Source organism: Protomyctophum bolini (genome assembly GCF_963924005.1).
Source record: "Protomyctophum bolini genome assembly, chromosome: 22".
Taxonomy (NCBI): domain Eukaryota; kingdom Metazoa; phylum Chordata; class Actinopteri; order Myctophiformes; family Myctophidae; genus Protomyctophum; species Protomyctophum bolini.
Genome location: NC_137883.1, coordinates 1,496,073 through 1,512,500, shown reverse-complemented (window position 1 = coordinate 1,512,500; position 16,428 = coordinate 1,496,073). Strand labels below are relative to the sequence as shown.

Here is a 16,428-nt window from a genome sequence, read left to right as displayed (position 1 = left end):
AATATTTTCTTTCCAGGTATTGCATTTAGCTTTTTTAGCAATGATATCAAACTGGCATGCTGCAGGTGTCGATTTTCACACCTTACACCTACCTCCCTTAACTGAAGGAAAGAAGTTAACATGGTATAGACATTATTTTCCATTTCATCCTATGAAACCATCAGGTCATCTTTGGTGTGCCTGATTTTGGTTAGGAGATTTTGTACTTGGTAATGTTATTTTCTATATAACACAATTTTCACAATTTACATAATACAATTGTTTTAACAACACAGATCAATCCCACTGCCTCCTTGACAGCTGCAATGGGACATCTTTTCCCCTGGCTGCATCGGCGGCCATCTTCTGATAGGGGTGTGTGTGTGTGTGTGTTGAGGCGGTGGGCAAGTCACATGTCTGTAAATCATATGTGAAGTTCAGTCCTCGTCACGTGCTTCCTCTTCCGCTTACTCCCACTCTGCGTGTTTTCAGAGTGTCCAGTTACAAACTCACTCAAGGAAAACATTTACATATATTCCAAACAACATTTTCTTTCCAGGTATACGGTCAAGTAATACCCCCACTTTTTTTTTTTTTTTTTTTCTTTTTGTCTTTTGTTGGGCTGTCTGCTTTTTTAGCAATGATATCCCCCTGGTTCATTCCTGTGGTCCCCCTCGGAGTCATAATCTTCTTCATCCATGTGGTCCCCCTCGGAGTCATAATCTTCGTCATCCCTGTGGTCCCCGTCGGAGTCTGAATAGTCTCTACTGTCCACTCTTTGCATGTGATGTCTTTTTGACAGCATAGTAACCGCGCTAATCATTGCAAGCTGAAGGACTTCTGCCTTGTTTTTATCCTGTTTCTTCTCTTTTTTTTTCATCTCGTTTTCGACGTCCTCTGCATGAATTGCATGTTTGATGATTTCTGCCGGATCAGCGGTTCTGTAGCCAATGAGAGATTGTTTCACACGTTTAGAGAGTTTGTCATGCATGTTGCTTATTAGCTGGCTGGCCAGGAATGCTTTTGCAAACGGGTCGTTGGGGTTTTCCCCTCCCCCGTTGGTCAAAATGGATTCCTCCAGGCGGTGGCGGAACTGACTGATCGTTTCATCTTTGCCCTGCTTACAGTTCTGCACTTCAGTCAGATTTAATATCGTTGGGAAGAGTGTCATAACCTTCTCACACACTGCATCCACAGCAGTCATGTATCTGCGATTGTCCTCAAATTGTACAAGGACAGGCCTCTCATTTTGATACATTTGGGCGACATCTAGGACTGCTTGCATTTTCGAAGGTTCCATATTCTTGGCACAGATGTCAAGTACCTCTTTCATTGTAGGTCTGTATGTACGGCAAAAGGCCTGCAGTTCTTTAGTCCAGCGGCATCCTCCCACTTCAGTAGGCGTTTTCAGTGTAGCTGCGTATTGGCCTATGTCGTCTGGAGACCACAGGCGTTGTACCATCATTACATCGCCGTACGGATTGGCTACTTCTATCATGGGGCACTGTATGTCAGCCAGCAGTATGTTGTCCCCGTCCTCCTGGTCCATCCATGGGTCAGAATAAAGTCCATTTGGGGTGGGGACCCCGCCCGGCAGGCGACAGTACTCTGATGCACCCTGTGTACGTCTCGCTGTCCCAGGCCCTCTTCTGTGTGGCGGTGTGCTGCCCTGGGTGATGGTGGCACTGCTGCGATGAGGCGTTGTCCCCCTATGTTGGCCAGGGGTGGACAGATGCATAGATGGGAGCAAGGTCTGTGGTTTTCGAGATCTTGGCTGTGTCGTGCCCGCATCGCCACTGTTGGCCAGCTCTGGGCCAGAGATGCCAGTGCAGGATGGAGCTTCTTTCAATAGGCCCAGTGCAGCAGAAACCAGGATCGTCGTTGGAGTAGTCAGGCTTGTAGTAACATTCTCCAGGCTCAGCGCAGCGGACACCAGAATTGGAGTAGACGCCTGTAGACCCCGACTGGCTTGCATGGGGGACTGCTGTGAGGGAGACAAAAAAGAATTCTGAGGAGCCAGTGGTCTGTCCTCTTCCCTCAAAGAATATTCAGGGGGAGCAAGTAGCTGGCTCTCTTCCCACAAAGAATCAAAGTTTGGTAGTTGTCTCATATCACTTTCTCGTTGTCTAAATTGTGCTTCCTCCATCCACAGTGAAAATACCTTTTTGTGGCGGTCACATTTGTCAAGTTTATGTGTCTTTACTGATTTTTTCTTTCTCAGTTTCTTCTCCGCTTCTTTTAGCAGTCGCTCTAAGGCAAGCAATCTTATTATACTCAAAGAGCCTTGTTCCGGAAAGCCCATGCGTTTCCACTCATCAATGCAGCATAGCGCTTCTGTACCATATTTTTCAAACATGTCTTGCATAACCGAAGACCATCTCTCTTTGTTCTCTGTGGCCGAAGGGGCACTTTTTTTATTCCCCATATTGAAATACTGTCAGCTTAAATGCAACACGGTATTGTTGTCTTGCTTGACGTTCTTTTCTTTACTTAAAGCAAGCACTGTATCTTTATGTCATTCTGTGACGACAACAAATTGTATGTTGTATTGTAACAGTTAAACAAGTTGTCTTTGTGCTTTCAACTTAACTTTCTTTGCAAGCACCTTTCTTTATGTTGTTTCAACAAGGTTCTTTGGCTTGACTTACCTGGCAAGCACGGTTCTTTGTGCTGCAGCTGACTTAATGCAAACAAGGTGTCTTTATGTTTTACAATCTTGACGTTAATTCAAGGTCTCTTTTCTTTTCTTTTTTTTTTTTTTTTTTTTTTTTCAAAATATGAGAATTAGCACTTCAATTACATACAGAGATCTAGTCTATTTAATCTGGAAGGTTCTCACCGTTTCAGTGTAGCCACAGGGTTTTTTTAATCCAGGCGTTGAAACTCCATAGATGCAGACTCTTCTGTAGATCTGTCCTTTGGAGCCGTTTCGTTGAGATCTGTCCTTTTGGAGCTGTTTATCTTCCGGAGTTTCAGACGACACAGGATCCCACTTCTCGACACCAAATGTTATGGCTGGATTTCTGACACTAAACGCATGAGGCATCAACTTCCCTTTGTAGACCTTTATTTAACGTGCACTCAGTATACACGGATGCTTCTTCCTGGCTCGCAGGCCGCTCTCCCAAGTAACATAAGCATTTTAATCACAGAGGTACACATATATACAGTAGATAGATCCCACCCATAAAGGTGGAGCAGAATGGGTCTTGTTTACAGATGGTGGGAGGTGTGAGGTGAAAAGGGGGGGGGGGGGGGGGGGGGGGGCAGGATGAGGACAGGATGAGGATTGTTGCTCTCCCAGACGGGGATGGGAGAATACACAGCCAAAGTGTTAAGTTCTGTTGTTATCACGGTATGGCTCCGGGCTTCAAAGCTCGGTCTGTATAGGCTCATTTAAATGTATTCCAATGAGCTTTTGGTGATGGTAAATTCCTCGTCAGTGTGTGTGTGTGTAAACCTGACTGAGGCAGAGTCAGAGAAGGGAACGCAAGCAGCGCGAATAAGAAAAGGAAAATAATTTTGTCTGTTGTGTGATTGGCTTGTTGGTCAAGGAGAGGGACAGCGCAACAAGGGAGATGGACATAACTTCTGACAGGAATGCACTAGAAACATACTTTTTTTGACATGCTCATATCACATTCTCGCCGAGATATATTTTCGAGTTAATAAAAAAAAATAAAAAAAAAATATTTATTTTTATAAAAAAAATAATTTTAGTTTTCAGGATTCCAATTCAAAAATAGCAGATCTACAAGCTGAAAGCGTGTTGCACTGTGCCGCATTTTCAGCTTGTCAGCCTAAATCCTCTCACCTGTGCAATTTCCAGCCTCTGCCTCAGCCAATTGATTGCCATGGGAACCCCACACTTGCCAATTCATTTCCTCAGACTTTTCAGAAAGTATTTATTTAAAGACGTTTACGCCGCGAACAAAGACAACTGGAGTCGTGACACATCGTGACAACAAACACAATGTTTTGGGCCAAACAAAGATTTAGAAAAAAATAAAAAAACGGCAGGTTACAACACATTTTTTGTTGTTTATATTCTTTGTAATTATTTGTTTGCCCTAGCAACCACCTGTTAGGCCCTAGCAACCACCTATTAGGCCCTAGAAACCACCTGATAGGCCCTAGCAACACTGTTTAACCCTAAAAAAAAATCACACCCGTGTGAAGTGAGGGTCGCTCTTGTCATCACGCACGCACACACACACACACACATTCATTCATTTCAATGGGGGAAAAGCCATTTAGCTACAGTGGAGCCTAACAGCTGCTTTAAGACCCTAGCAACCACCCGTTGTACCCTAGCAACCACCTATTAGGTCCTAGCAACCATCTGTTGTACCCTAGCAACCACCTATTAGACACAATGTTCGAGACACAATATTTAATACTCCAGCGCGTGCTCCATGTGAGCCCGACCCCAGAAAGCACGCTGGCTGGGCCAGGCTACCCGCCCCTCTAGACCAGAAAGCACGCTGGCTGGGCCAGGCTACCCGCTCCTCTAGACCAGAAAGCACGCTAGCTGGGCCAGGCTACCCTACCCGCCCCTCTAGACCAGAAAGCAGGCTGGCTGGGCCAGGCTACCCGCCCCTCTAGACCAGAAAGCAGGCTGGCTGGGCCAGGCTACCCGCCCCTCTAGACCAGAAAGCACGCTGGCTGTGCCAGGCTACCCGCCCCTCTAGACCAGAAAGCACGCTGGCTGGGCCAGGCTTACCCGCCCCTCTAGACCAGAAAGCACGCTGGCTGGGCCAGGCTACCCGCCCCTCTAGACCAGAAAGCACGCTGGCTGGGCCAGGCTTACCCGCCCCTCTAGACCAGAAAGCACGCTGGCTGGGCCTGCAGGCTATGCTGTCACCAGCATGTCTGACTTCCACTTTCCATAAGCTGTAGATCGGCTATTTTGGGAGACGAGATGGAACGTAAATATAATATTGCTGTGGTTATGATGAAATAAATATATTGTAATTTTGTCTCATCTTGGTATAGCCCACCAGAATGCAATTCAGCTAGATATATCTCATTCTGCAGACACCTGCTCAACAGTTGTACCTGATTCATTGATTATTGTATTAACAGTTTGTATAGAATATACAGATATATATATATATATATCATATACAGGGTTAGAAAAAGGAAAAACTATTTACAGTATAGAAAGAAGGGGCTGTGGTCACTGTGTTCATTGTTTTTAATATCTTTAAGAACAGTCATTTTATATCATGTCCTATGACATGGTATGCTACAATATGATATGAATGACAATGTTTCAAATTCAACAACATTTAGGACAATGAAAATTATGAAGTTATATAGGTCTGTCTGTCTGTCTGTCTGTCTGTCCAGTCGAGGTACAGACAGACAGACAGACATACAGACAGACAGACAGACAGTACTGCGTTCAGGAGTCGACTCTTGAAATTAAAATCGAAAAACAATCGTTGCCGCGTGGCAACGATTGTTTGAACGAACACGCACCTGGTTTGTGTTGGGCTTCACACACACACACACACACACACACACACACACACACACACACACACACACACACACACACACACACCTAATCAACCTCATTATTCCTTGTCTGTTTAGACAAACTACCAAAACACTGATCCTTGTGTTTACTCTCTCCATCCATCTGCACTTCCTGTCCGTCCACCTACCATTTCCTACTTCCTGTCCTGTCCATCCATCCATTTCCTACTTCCTGTCCTGTCCACCTACCATTTCCTACTTCCTGTCCTGTCCAGTGACCGTGACCTGTTACACTGCCCGGGGTCAGAACTACCGAGGGACGGTTGCCACGACGACCTCTGGGAGAAGATGCCAGAGCTGGTCGGTCCAGACACCTCACAGCCACACCTACACGCCCGAGAACTATACACACGCGTAAGAACACCCAGTAAACATCTACTGTCTGTCTGTCTGTCTGTCTGTCTGTCTGTCTGTCTGTCTGTCTGTCTGTCTGTCTGTCTGTCTGTCTGTGTGTGTGTGTGTACTTCCTACCTACTGTCTACCTCCATGTGTTTATCAGCGGTCTGGAGGACAACAACTACTGCCGTAATCCAGACGGTTCCACCATGAAGCCATATTGTTTCACCACTGACCCACAGGACCTCTGGGATTACTGTGAGATCCCCAGATGTGTTCCAGGTAACGTTGACCACTGAATGTTCATCACAATGATTTGATTCATTACTTTTTAATTACTCCCTTATTCTCTATATATTCCATATTACTGACTCAATACTGACTGTATGTTCTTACTGACTCTAATTCATTTTAATAATAATAATAATAATAATAATAATAATATTATTAATATATTCCTGATGAACATGTTTTAGGGTGGAAAAAAACACACCAACATGTGAGCTGAGCGGTGCAAAGTGTGTGTGTGTGTGTGTGTGTGTGTGTGTGTGTTAGGCATGTGAATCTCGTCTCATCTCACGATTCGATACGCATCTCGATGCACTGCCAGCGATACGATACATTAGAGATACATGGAATCCCCTGGCGATACGATGTGATACGATTCTCCCTCTTCCCGATGCGATGCGATAACCATTTAGTTCAAATCAATGCGATACGATGCGATTCACCCCTCTACCGATACGATGCGATTTGATGGCGATTCATCACAATAGAAAGGATTTATATTAAAGCTCTATTAATTTCCCAAAACATGTAAAAATGCATTACATTTAAATTCAAAGCAATTTATTGTTTTACTGTAGGTTAGTATTATAGCTCTGCATCTCAAACAACCCAACTTATAGAATTATGTAAGTAAACAAAGGGTCTGCTCTCTGCTGGTTATTGTGGAATTGTTAGATTACTAATAATCATAGGCTATAGTATAATAATTATATCTCAAAGGTCAATTTGAGGTTGAGTATAGAGGGTTCAAGAGATTAAAATGTAATAGCCTATGTAATAGCTCAATTAATGTTACCAACATATAAATAGAAAAGAAACAAATAAACAAAACAAAAATGACAGGTCACACTCGTAGTGCTGTCAAACAAGTATACTTTAATCTGCAACACAGTTTTATAATATAATTGCCTATGTATAGTGGGGGTCCCTGCTTGATCTCTCACTCTCAGCTAAGTGGTCCTTGGCTTGACCTAAAAAACATTGAAGACCCTGGCCTGCATGTATTATTAACGTTATAAATACATAGCAGATGTACAAGCTCACAACGCGTCTCATCCACGCCCCGCTGTGAGCTTGTGGATCTGCAATTTTAGGCGTGCGACACCGTCTTGCTGCAGAATATAAATAAGGCTTCTATCTCAGAGAATAGCAGGGGAAAGCTGGACAGTGGAAAGTTGTGGAACGGTTGTAAATGACTTTAAATGCAAGCAGTACACCCAGCTGTGGCGTTGTTGTTGTTGTACACGTGTGTGCAGACTGCAGAAGCTTTCTTTAATTACAAATTGATGATCGCGAGTCGCGACGCAGATTCGCGTCGGAGAATCAGCTAGAACAGCTGTGGAGTGTGGATCATTAGCAGCACGCAGCGCTACAGTGAAAAGTCAACTGATCGACGGACAGCTATTTTATAAAGCTAAAGGTTGTGCTTCCTTTGTGCGTGGGGTGGGGCTCACTTCTGTTCGTCGCGGGTGCTCTTTATAGTCAACTCAACGTGTCTACTCTGCACCGTCGTACGGTAGCTTCTGTAACTCTGTTCATTGACTGCGTGCTCGCAGCGCACAGCCGCACACTGTGCGGAGCTGGCTGCGAGAGACCTTTTTTTTCCTTCCTTTTCTGATGGTACGTTCAATGCGCCTCGGAAACACAGGATAGGGTGAAATTTACCATGAAAAAACAGTGCAACCACGGATTTTACCGATGAAAGCACTCCGCGAACGATCCATCGAGATTTCACCCGTCAATTTTACCGATACACAGTGAATGAACCGATTCACTCGCATCGCGCACGTCATAATCGATGTATCGATACGTATCGATTATTTTCCACATGCCTAGTGTGTGTGTGTGTGTGTGTGTGTGTGTGTTAAGGCCATAGGCGGCGGGTGCGTTTTACCTTTGGGTAGGCTATAGAATTTAGTTGGGGGGGGGGGAGTCTCGCGGCCGAGCGAAGCGAGGCCGCCGCCGCGGATTTATTTATTTATTTCTTTCCCAGATGGTCTAAAAATGAGTTATTTAGCATACTTTTACCAATGAATTAGCCTATACACAGACAACGACTTTTGGACGTCTTTTTCTCAAGTCTCGAGTCAGTCAGTGTAGATTACCCGGCGGTGTTGCTTCCCCTCCGGGAGTCGCGGCTCATGGCTCTTCACAGACGGCACAGAGACAGCAGTGTTGCTGCAGTGGTGTGAACTGTGAACCGTGCGGGCACTGAGTTCTGACAGCCGACTCACAGCTTCTTCTTCTGAATTAGGCTACTTTATCTTTGCCTTGAAAAATACATTTTGCGTTTTGCTGTTTCCCAAAACAAACCAGCGCGCGCTACTCTTTGCTACAAAGCGACTGGAAGGACGAGGTTTACAGACACCAATAGTAGTCAATCATATGCTGATTAGGCCAGTTGCCGATCAGCGATCACCAGGGGGCAGCGACAACACACACACACACACACAATAGCCTTCTATAATGCTGCGCACATATATTATATATATTAAAAAAAATACCCAGCATAATTTTTGGGAAGGCTAAGCCTTCCCTAGCCTTATGCACCCGCCGCCTATGGTTAAGGCTGTACCCTAGCCCTTATTTTAGGACTCGAACTTCGGCAGGAATTTCCGAGGGAACATTCGGACCATTTGTTTCTAATTAATAAAAAAATAACCGTCTCGATCAGAGCACACAGCGCGTCTCCCCCGCTCTTTATCAATCTCTCTCGTCGTCTCTCCCAACACACACACACACACACACACACACACAGGGACGAATTATTTTCTGTGCGTGTGTGTGTGTCTGCGCAGTTTACATCCACTCTCTCGGTTCTGCACTGCTGCTGTACTGTAAGTATATTTATAGCGAGAGAGAGAGAGAGAGAGAGAGAACTAACCTTTTTCTCAAAGTGTGAGAGCACATGCTGCTCACATCAATGTAGGCTCGCGCCCGTTGTCTTTCTGTATCGTGGTGCGCACCGCGGCCCCCAAACGCTGAGCGATCTACCCTTTCACCACAACGCATTGGAACGGGGATCATCGTAAAGTCGTCTCTCTCTGTGTGTGTGTGTGTGTGTGTGTGTGTGTGTGTGTGTGTGTGCGCGTGTGTGTGTAAACCTGACTGAGGCAGAGTCAGAGAAGGGAACGCAAGCAGCGCAAATAAGAGAAGGAAAAAAAAATTGTCTGTTGTGTGATTGGCTTGTTGGTCAAGGAGAGGGACAGCGCAACAAGGGAGATGGACATAACTTCTGACAGGAATGCACTAGAAACGTACTTTTTTTGACATGCTCATATCACATTCTCGCCGAGATATATTTTCGAGTTAATAAAAAAAAGAAAAAAATAATATTTATTTTTATTAAAAAAATAATTTTAGTTTTCAGGATTCCAATTCAAAAATAGCAGATCTACAAGCTGAAAGCGTGTTGCACTGTGCCGCATTTTCAGCTTGTCAGCCTAAATCCTCTCACCTGTGCAATTTCCAGCCTCTGCCTCAGCCAATTGATTGCCATGGGAACCCCACACTTGCCAATTCATTTCCTCAGACTTTTCAGAAAGTATTTATTTAAAGACGTTTACACCGCGAACAAAGACAACTGGAGTCGTGACACATCGTGACAACAAACACAATGTTTTGGGCCAAACAAAGAATTAGAAAAAAATAAAAAAACGGCAGGTTACAACACATTTTTTGTTGTTTATATTCTTTGTAATTATTTGTTTGCCCTAGCAACCACCTGTTAGGCCCTAGCAACCACCTATTAGGCCCTAGAAACCACCTGTTAGGCCCTAGCAACACTGTTTAACCCTAAAAAAAATCACACCCGTGTGAAGTGAGGGTCGCTCTTGTCATCACGCACGCACACACACACATATCATTCATTTCAATGGGGGAAAAGCCATTTAGCTACAGTGGAGCCTAACAGCTGCTTTAAGACCCTAGCAACCACCCGTTGTACCCTAATGAATTGCATTTTTATGGCGCTTTTCTATGCACTACGTGCCTACTCAAAGCGCTTTACAATGGTTCATTCATTCATACGTTGGGAGGTGAAGCGGCGAACAGTCGACGCCAGCGTCCTCACTTCCCACCCCCAATCCAACCCTTGATGCTGAGTGTCAAGCAGGGAGGCACTGGGTCCCATTTTTACAGTCTTTGGTATGACCCGGCCGGGGATCGAACCCCGACCTCCCAGTCTCAGGGCGGACACTCTAACCACAAGGCCACCCTAGCAACCACCTATTAGGTCCTAGCAACCATCTGTTGTACCCTAGCAACCACCTATTAGACACAATGTTCGAGACACAATATGTAATACTCCAGCGCGTGCTCCATGTGAGCCCGACCCCAGAAAGCACGCTGGCTGGGCCAGGCTACCCGCCCCTCTAGACCAGAAAGCACGCTGGCTGGGCCAGGCTTACCCGCCCCTCTAGACCAGAAAGCACGCTGGCTGGGCCAGGCTACCCGCCCCTCTAGACCAGAAAGCACGCTGGCTGGGCCAGGCTACCCGCCCCTCTAGACCAGAAAGCACGCTGGCTGGGCCAGGCTACCCGCCCCTCTAGACCAGAAAGCACGCTGGCTGGGCCAGGCTACCCGCCCATCTAGACCTGAAAGCACGCTGGCTGGGCCTGCAGGCTAAGCTGTCACCAGCACGTCTGACTGCCTCCCTAGGAAGCAGGTGAACAACACATGATAGTGATAAAGAGGACTGTTAAAGAGACATACATCTTTCTCCAACAGATGGTCCCAAGAATGTAATGCTATCAGTAAATCCACAAGATGTTGTCAAAGGAAGCTCAGTCACTCTGACCTGCAGCGCCAGTGGGTCACATCCACCAATCCAGAGCTACATCCTTTTCAAAGACAACACGGTCGTGGCACAGAAGAACACAATGAGCATCTCTAACGTCCAGCCCAGTCACAGTGGAACATACCACTGTGAGGCTCAGAACAACATCGCTACAGTCCATTCACCTCCACTCACTGTTGATGTTCAATGTGAGTTATTCATTTAATTCAAAACAAATCTAATTATATTGATGGCGTGTGTGTGTGTGTGTCTGTGTGTGTGTGTGTGTGTGTGTGTGTGTGTGTGTGTGTGTCTGTGCGTGCGTGCGTGCGTGCATGTGTGTCCTCTTATGTGTGTAAGTTAAATAACACAAATGTTTGCAATTTAATCCATCACGCACGCCTAACGGGAGCATACTGTATAATTTGAAATACCATCTCGTTTATGATTAAATGTAATGTTGTCTTTTTGATGTGAATCTACAGATGAACCAGTGAATGTGTCGGTGGAGGTCAGTCCATCAGACAGTCTGGCAGAAGGCAGCAGTGTGACGTTGAGCTGCAGTAGTGACGCTAACCCACCAGTACACACCTACACCTGGTACAAGAGGACTGGACCTGCTGGTTCCAGCTCCCTGGTCCAGGTAGGCTCAGAGCAGGTTCTGCTTCTGACCTCTCTGCAGTCCTCCCACACTGGACGGTACTTCTGTGGGACCAGGAACTCACTGGGAGGAACCAACTCTGCCGATGTGCTGCTGGAAACATGTAAAACTCTTTTGTTTTCCATTCTAATGTACTGTATTGTTTTGTATTACAGCTGCTAGATCATTCCTGAATTTCCAGTCTAGAATAACATCAGTTTATTTATTATTTTGATATGCATTTTTTTTCCACTGAGGGGAAAGACATGGCTATGGATTATATTATGAGTCATTTTAAATAAATCCTACAAACATCCAGTTAAAAACGTTCACTGTGAAAGAATATATATATTCAAAGATTTGCACCACATTTTCAAGATTATTCAAACATTTCAGCTTGTCAGCCTAAATCCTCTCACCTGTGCAATTTCCAGCCTCTGCCTCAGCCAATTGATTGCCATGGGAACCCCACACTTGCCAATTAATTTCCTCATAGACTTTTCAGAAAGTATTTATTTAAAGACGTTTACGCCGCGGACAAAGACAACTGGAGTCGTGACACATCGTGACAACAAACACAATGTTTTGGGCCAAACAAATAATTAGAAAAAAATAAAAAAACGGCAGGTTACAACACATTTTTTGTTGTTTATATTCTTTGTAATTATTTGTTTGCCCTAGCAACCACCTATTAGGCCCTAGCAACCACCTGTTAGGCCCTAGCAACACTGTTTAACCCTAAAGAAATCACACCCGTGTGAAGTGAGGGTCGCTCTTGTCATCACGCACGCACGCACGCACGCACACACACACACACACACACACACACACACACACACGCACACACACACACACACACACATTCATTCATTTCAATGGGGAAATGCCATTTAGCTACAGTGGAGCCTAACAGCTGCTTTAAGACCCTAGCAACCACCCGTTGTACCCTAGCAACCACCTATTAGGTCCTAGCAACCATCTGTTGTACCCTAGCAACCACCTATTAGACACAATGTTCGAGACACAATATTTAATACTCCAGCGCGTGCTCCATGTGAGCCCGACCCCAGAAAGCACGCTGGCTGGGCCAGGCTACCCGCCCCTCTAGACCAGAAAGCATACTGGCTGGGCCAGGCTTACCCGCCCCTCTAGACCAGAAAGCACGCTGGCTGGGCCAGGCTATCCGCCCCTCTAAACCAGAAAGCACGCTGGCTGGGCCTGCAGGCTACGCTGTCACCAGCACGTCTGACTTCCACTTTCCATAAGCTGTAGATCAGCTATTTTGGGAGACGAGATGGAACGTAAATATAACATTGCTGTGGTTATGATGAAATAAATATATTGTAATTTTGTCTCATCTTGGTAGCCCACCAGAATGCAATTCAGCTAGATATCTCATTCTGCAGACACCTGCTCAACAGTTGTACCTGATTCATTGATTATTGTATTAACAGTTTGTATAGAATATACAGATATATATATATATATATATATATATATATATATATATATATATATATATATATATATATATATGTCACTCATTCTTGAGATGAGGGACAAAAGTGGAAAAAACATGTCCCACACATAAGAGCCTTATTTTATGTAAAAAATAAATAAATTCATAAAAATAAAAGCACTTGCAAAGTTAAGTGTAATACAGTTGTGTATTATTATGCCCTTAATTTCATTATAATTGTTTTCATATTCCATCTGAATTAGTTAAAAGCAGGCCCTGTACCCAAAAAAGCCTGTATTTAGCCTGTCCCCAGCAAGTGGCCACAATTTCAAACTGCCAAAAAAGTGTCTAATACTGTCACAATCACATAAATATACATACTAAATTAAAGTAGATTGTCAACAATATAGCAAATAATATACACAGTTAATTTTAATTTATATTTTCTATTAAATATCTCATATCAAATGTTCGTCCCACGTCTCCGTCAACTCCGTCAGGTTTTTTTAAAAGTCTTAAATTAATCAGAAAATATTGTCGACAGATTTAGCCTAAAGACTCCTTTTCCAAGTCCCATTTATATTTGTTGCAACAGTGGAGTACCTGGTCTGACAAGCATTCAATTGTTTGATATTTTAAACAAACAATGTTGATAACAATGTGGTCACAGCTTTTACATGTCAACTCCGTCTGCACATTTTTATGATCTTTGTTAAGAATTCCAAAATAATGTTTATTATTTTAGTTTAGGGGTTAGGTTTAGCTAACAAAATTAAGCAAAAACAAAATGGCTACATTGTACTAAAGAGGGTTAAGATGAAAACAAATGCCATTTTGTCAACTCCGTCAGACGTCAACTCCGTCAGATTTTGTGTCTGACGGAGTTGACGTGTATCTGACGGAGTTGACAAAAGTGTTCCTAAAACAATAAAATTATTGTTTTTGAATAATGGGCAGTATTCTAATTTGGCACACAGTTAGAGCATGCCTTAAGGAACATTTTTGGCTATGGGGCCATCACAGATTTGTCTCGTGGTGACCATGGCAGCCATATTACAAAAGAGCCGCCACCTGCTGTTATTTTACAATAACTCAAGTTCTACACCACCTAGGATCTTGATTCTGGTGACTAATCATACATTTTCAAGGATGTGGGGTACATTGGTAATATTTAGATTTGTCCTGTGACCATAGCAGCCATTTTTTTTCCAAAATGGCCGCCACCTGCTGTTATTTTACAATAACTCAAGTTTTAGACCACCTAGGATCTTGATTTTGGCGACTAATCATACATTTTAAAAGATGAGAAATACAGTGGTACTATTTAGATTTGTCCTGTGACCATGGCAGCCATTGTTTTTCAAAATGACCACCAACCTGCTGTTATTTTACCAATAACTCAAGTTTTAGACCACCAAGGATCTTGATTCTGGCGACTAATCATTACATTTTCAAGGATGAACTTTCTCTGGGAGAGGTAAGGGCTTATTTCAGGTGCAGGTTGAGTTTCTACTGACAGGACATTAAAAGGAGGTGGGCTTTCTGGCCTTTGACTTGCCCCTTTCAGGTACAGATGCACAGTTTGACTTCACTGGCCACTGCAGGGAACTGTGGGGGAGAAACTTTGGTCTCTTGACACCCCGATTAGGTTCAGGGTTTTTTTTGGTGGAGACTTGCCTTTCATGACATCTTTGCTGCAGCAGTTGATCTCCTTACTGCCAGTGGTGGCACACTCTGGGTCTCTGGGGCATTGTATCTTGGTGGCCTCCTGCCAGTGTTTCTCCATCCTTCTCCTGAGCTCTGTGTTCTGGGGCTCTGTTATAGTCAACTTACATTGTCTTGGCTGGAGATTGCTTTCCTGCAGGGTCCAGCCCAGTCTTGTGCAGATGGCTGCTGGCCCACCTGGAGGCCCCAACCTCACTTGTTCGGTTGGTGTGATTAGGTGGGGTGGTCTTCTCCAATCAGGATGAGGGGTTTGACCCTTTCAAACGGCAGTCTGGCCAAGTGTCTGTATTTAGTTGTGAGTTTAGATACAGGATACGATTGCTCACCCAGCCCCAGGTGACATGAGGTGAAGGCTCCTTTGATTTGGTAACATTGCTTTGGTTGACATGCTGGGGACACAGAGAAAGACACTGATGCCTTCAGTGTCTGCACATCCTGCCTGATGGTCCTGAAGCCAAATCTTCTGTCTTCAGTCTTTCGCTCACTGTTCACTGCTCACTGTTCACCTCACCGAATTTAGCCCAAGGAGTTTGACCCCTAGTTTGGCCATAGACCCCCTAGTTTGGCCATAGCCACTTGCCCAAATGTGCCGACATGTGCTGACCTCATCACATCTGTGATGATGGCTATGGCCGTTTTTAGCCAACGTAGTGTTTTTTGTGCAAAACTAATGCTTGGAATGGATCCAGAATCATGAAAAGCCCCTAGTTTGACATGCCACATGCTACTTAAAGCATAATGAAATTTAGAACATTTAGCCTTATATTGGTTGTTGATGGTACCCAACTTTCAGCAGCTGTCAAACATGCCCCTAGGGTGGTCAAATAGAAACCAATGTGGGATATGTTAGTAGACACCTTTACAAACATTGGTGAAGAAAATGCTTGGTAAGAAATGTATTCACAGATTTTATATTATTCTGATAATATTCCCTGAGTAAATTGGTAAAATAATAGCAGGTCCACCATTTTTGAAAATGTCTACCATCCATGGTCACAGGATAAATCTAAATAGTACAACTGTATTCCTCACCCTTGAAAATGTATGATTAGTCACCAGAATCAAGATCCTAGGTGGTGTAGAACTTGAGTTATTGGGAAATAACAGAAAGTTGGCGGCCATTTTGAAAAATGTCTACCATGGTCACAGGATAAATCTAAATAGTACCAATGTATCCCACATCCTTGAAAATGTATGATTAGTCACCAGAATCAAGATCCTAGGTGGTGTAGAACTTGAGTTATTGGGAAATAACAGAAAGTTGGCGGCCATTTTGAAAAATGGCTGCCATGTTCACAGGGCAAATCTAAATAGTACCACTGTATTCCTCATCCTTGAAAATGTGGGATTAGTCACCAGAATCAAGATCCTAGGTGGTCTAGAACCTAAATCAGTTAAACTTGTCAACTCCGTCAGATGTTCGTCAACTCCGTCAGACGTTCGTCCCGTGATGTTTTTGTTAATTTCCAAAGAAATAGAAAATTCGCTGTCAAATCTTTTGTGCTTATGTATTGAAACACCAACTGAAATGATACGTAATGATGATTATTATTCTTTTTTACATGGTTTTCATGTTATAATATTGAAAATAAAGGTTGAAATGACGGTTTTGAGAAATTGGATATTTCATAATAGTGTGATATTGTAACAAAATAATATTAAAAGATTTGTATTACTTAA

General features: G+C 43.9%; 1 protein-coding gene across 1 annotated transcript in view; it reads left to right on the top strand.

Moving 5' to 3' along the window:
* Positions 1-3,073: 3,073 nt before the first annotated feature.
* The window catches only part of LOC308310437 (plasminogen-like), a gene marked incomplete at its 5' end in the record, with an annotated part of 28,683 nt that continues 15,328 nt past the window's right edge, over positions 3,074-16,428 (top strand). Inside the window, 5 exons of the mRNA XM_080756780.1 lie at positions 3,074-3,107; positions 5,739-5,877; positions 6,023-6,141; positions 10,876-11,133; positions 11,410-11,701. Coding sequence (XP_080612906.1) covers positions 3,074-3,107; positions 5,739-5,877; positions 6,023-6,141; positions 10,876-11,133; positions 11,410-11,701 — 842 coding nt within the window. The remainder of the gene's footprint in view (positions 3,108-5,738; positions 5,878-6,022; positions 6,142-10,875; positions 11,134-11,409; positions 11,702-16,428) is intronic.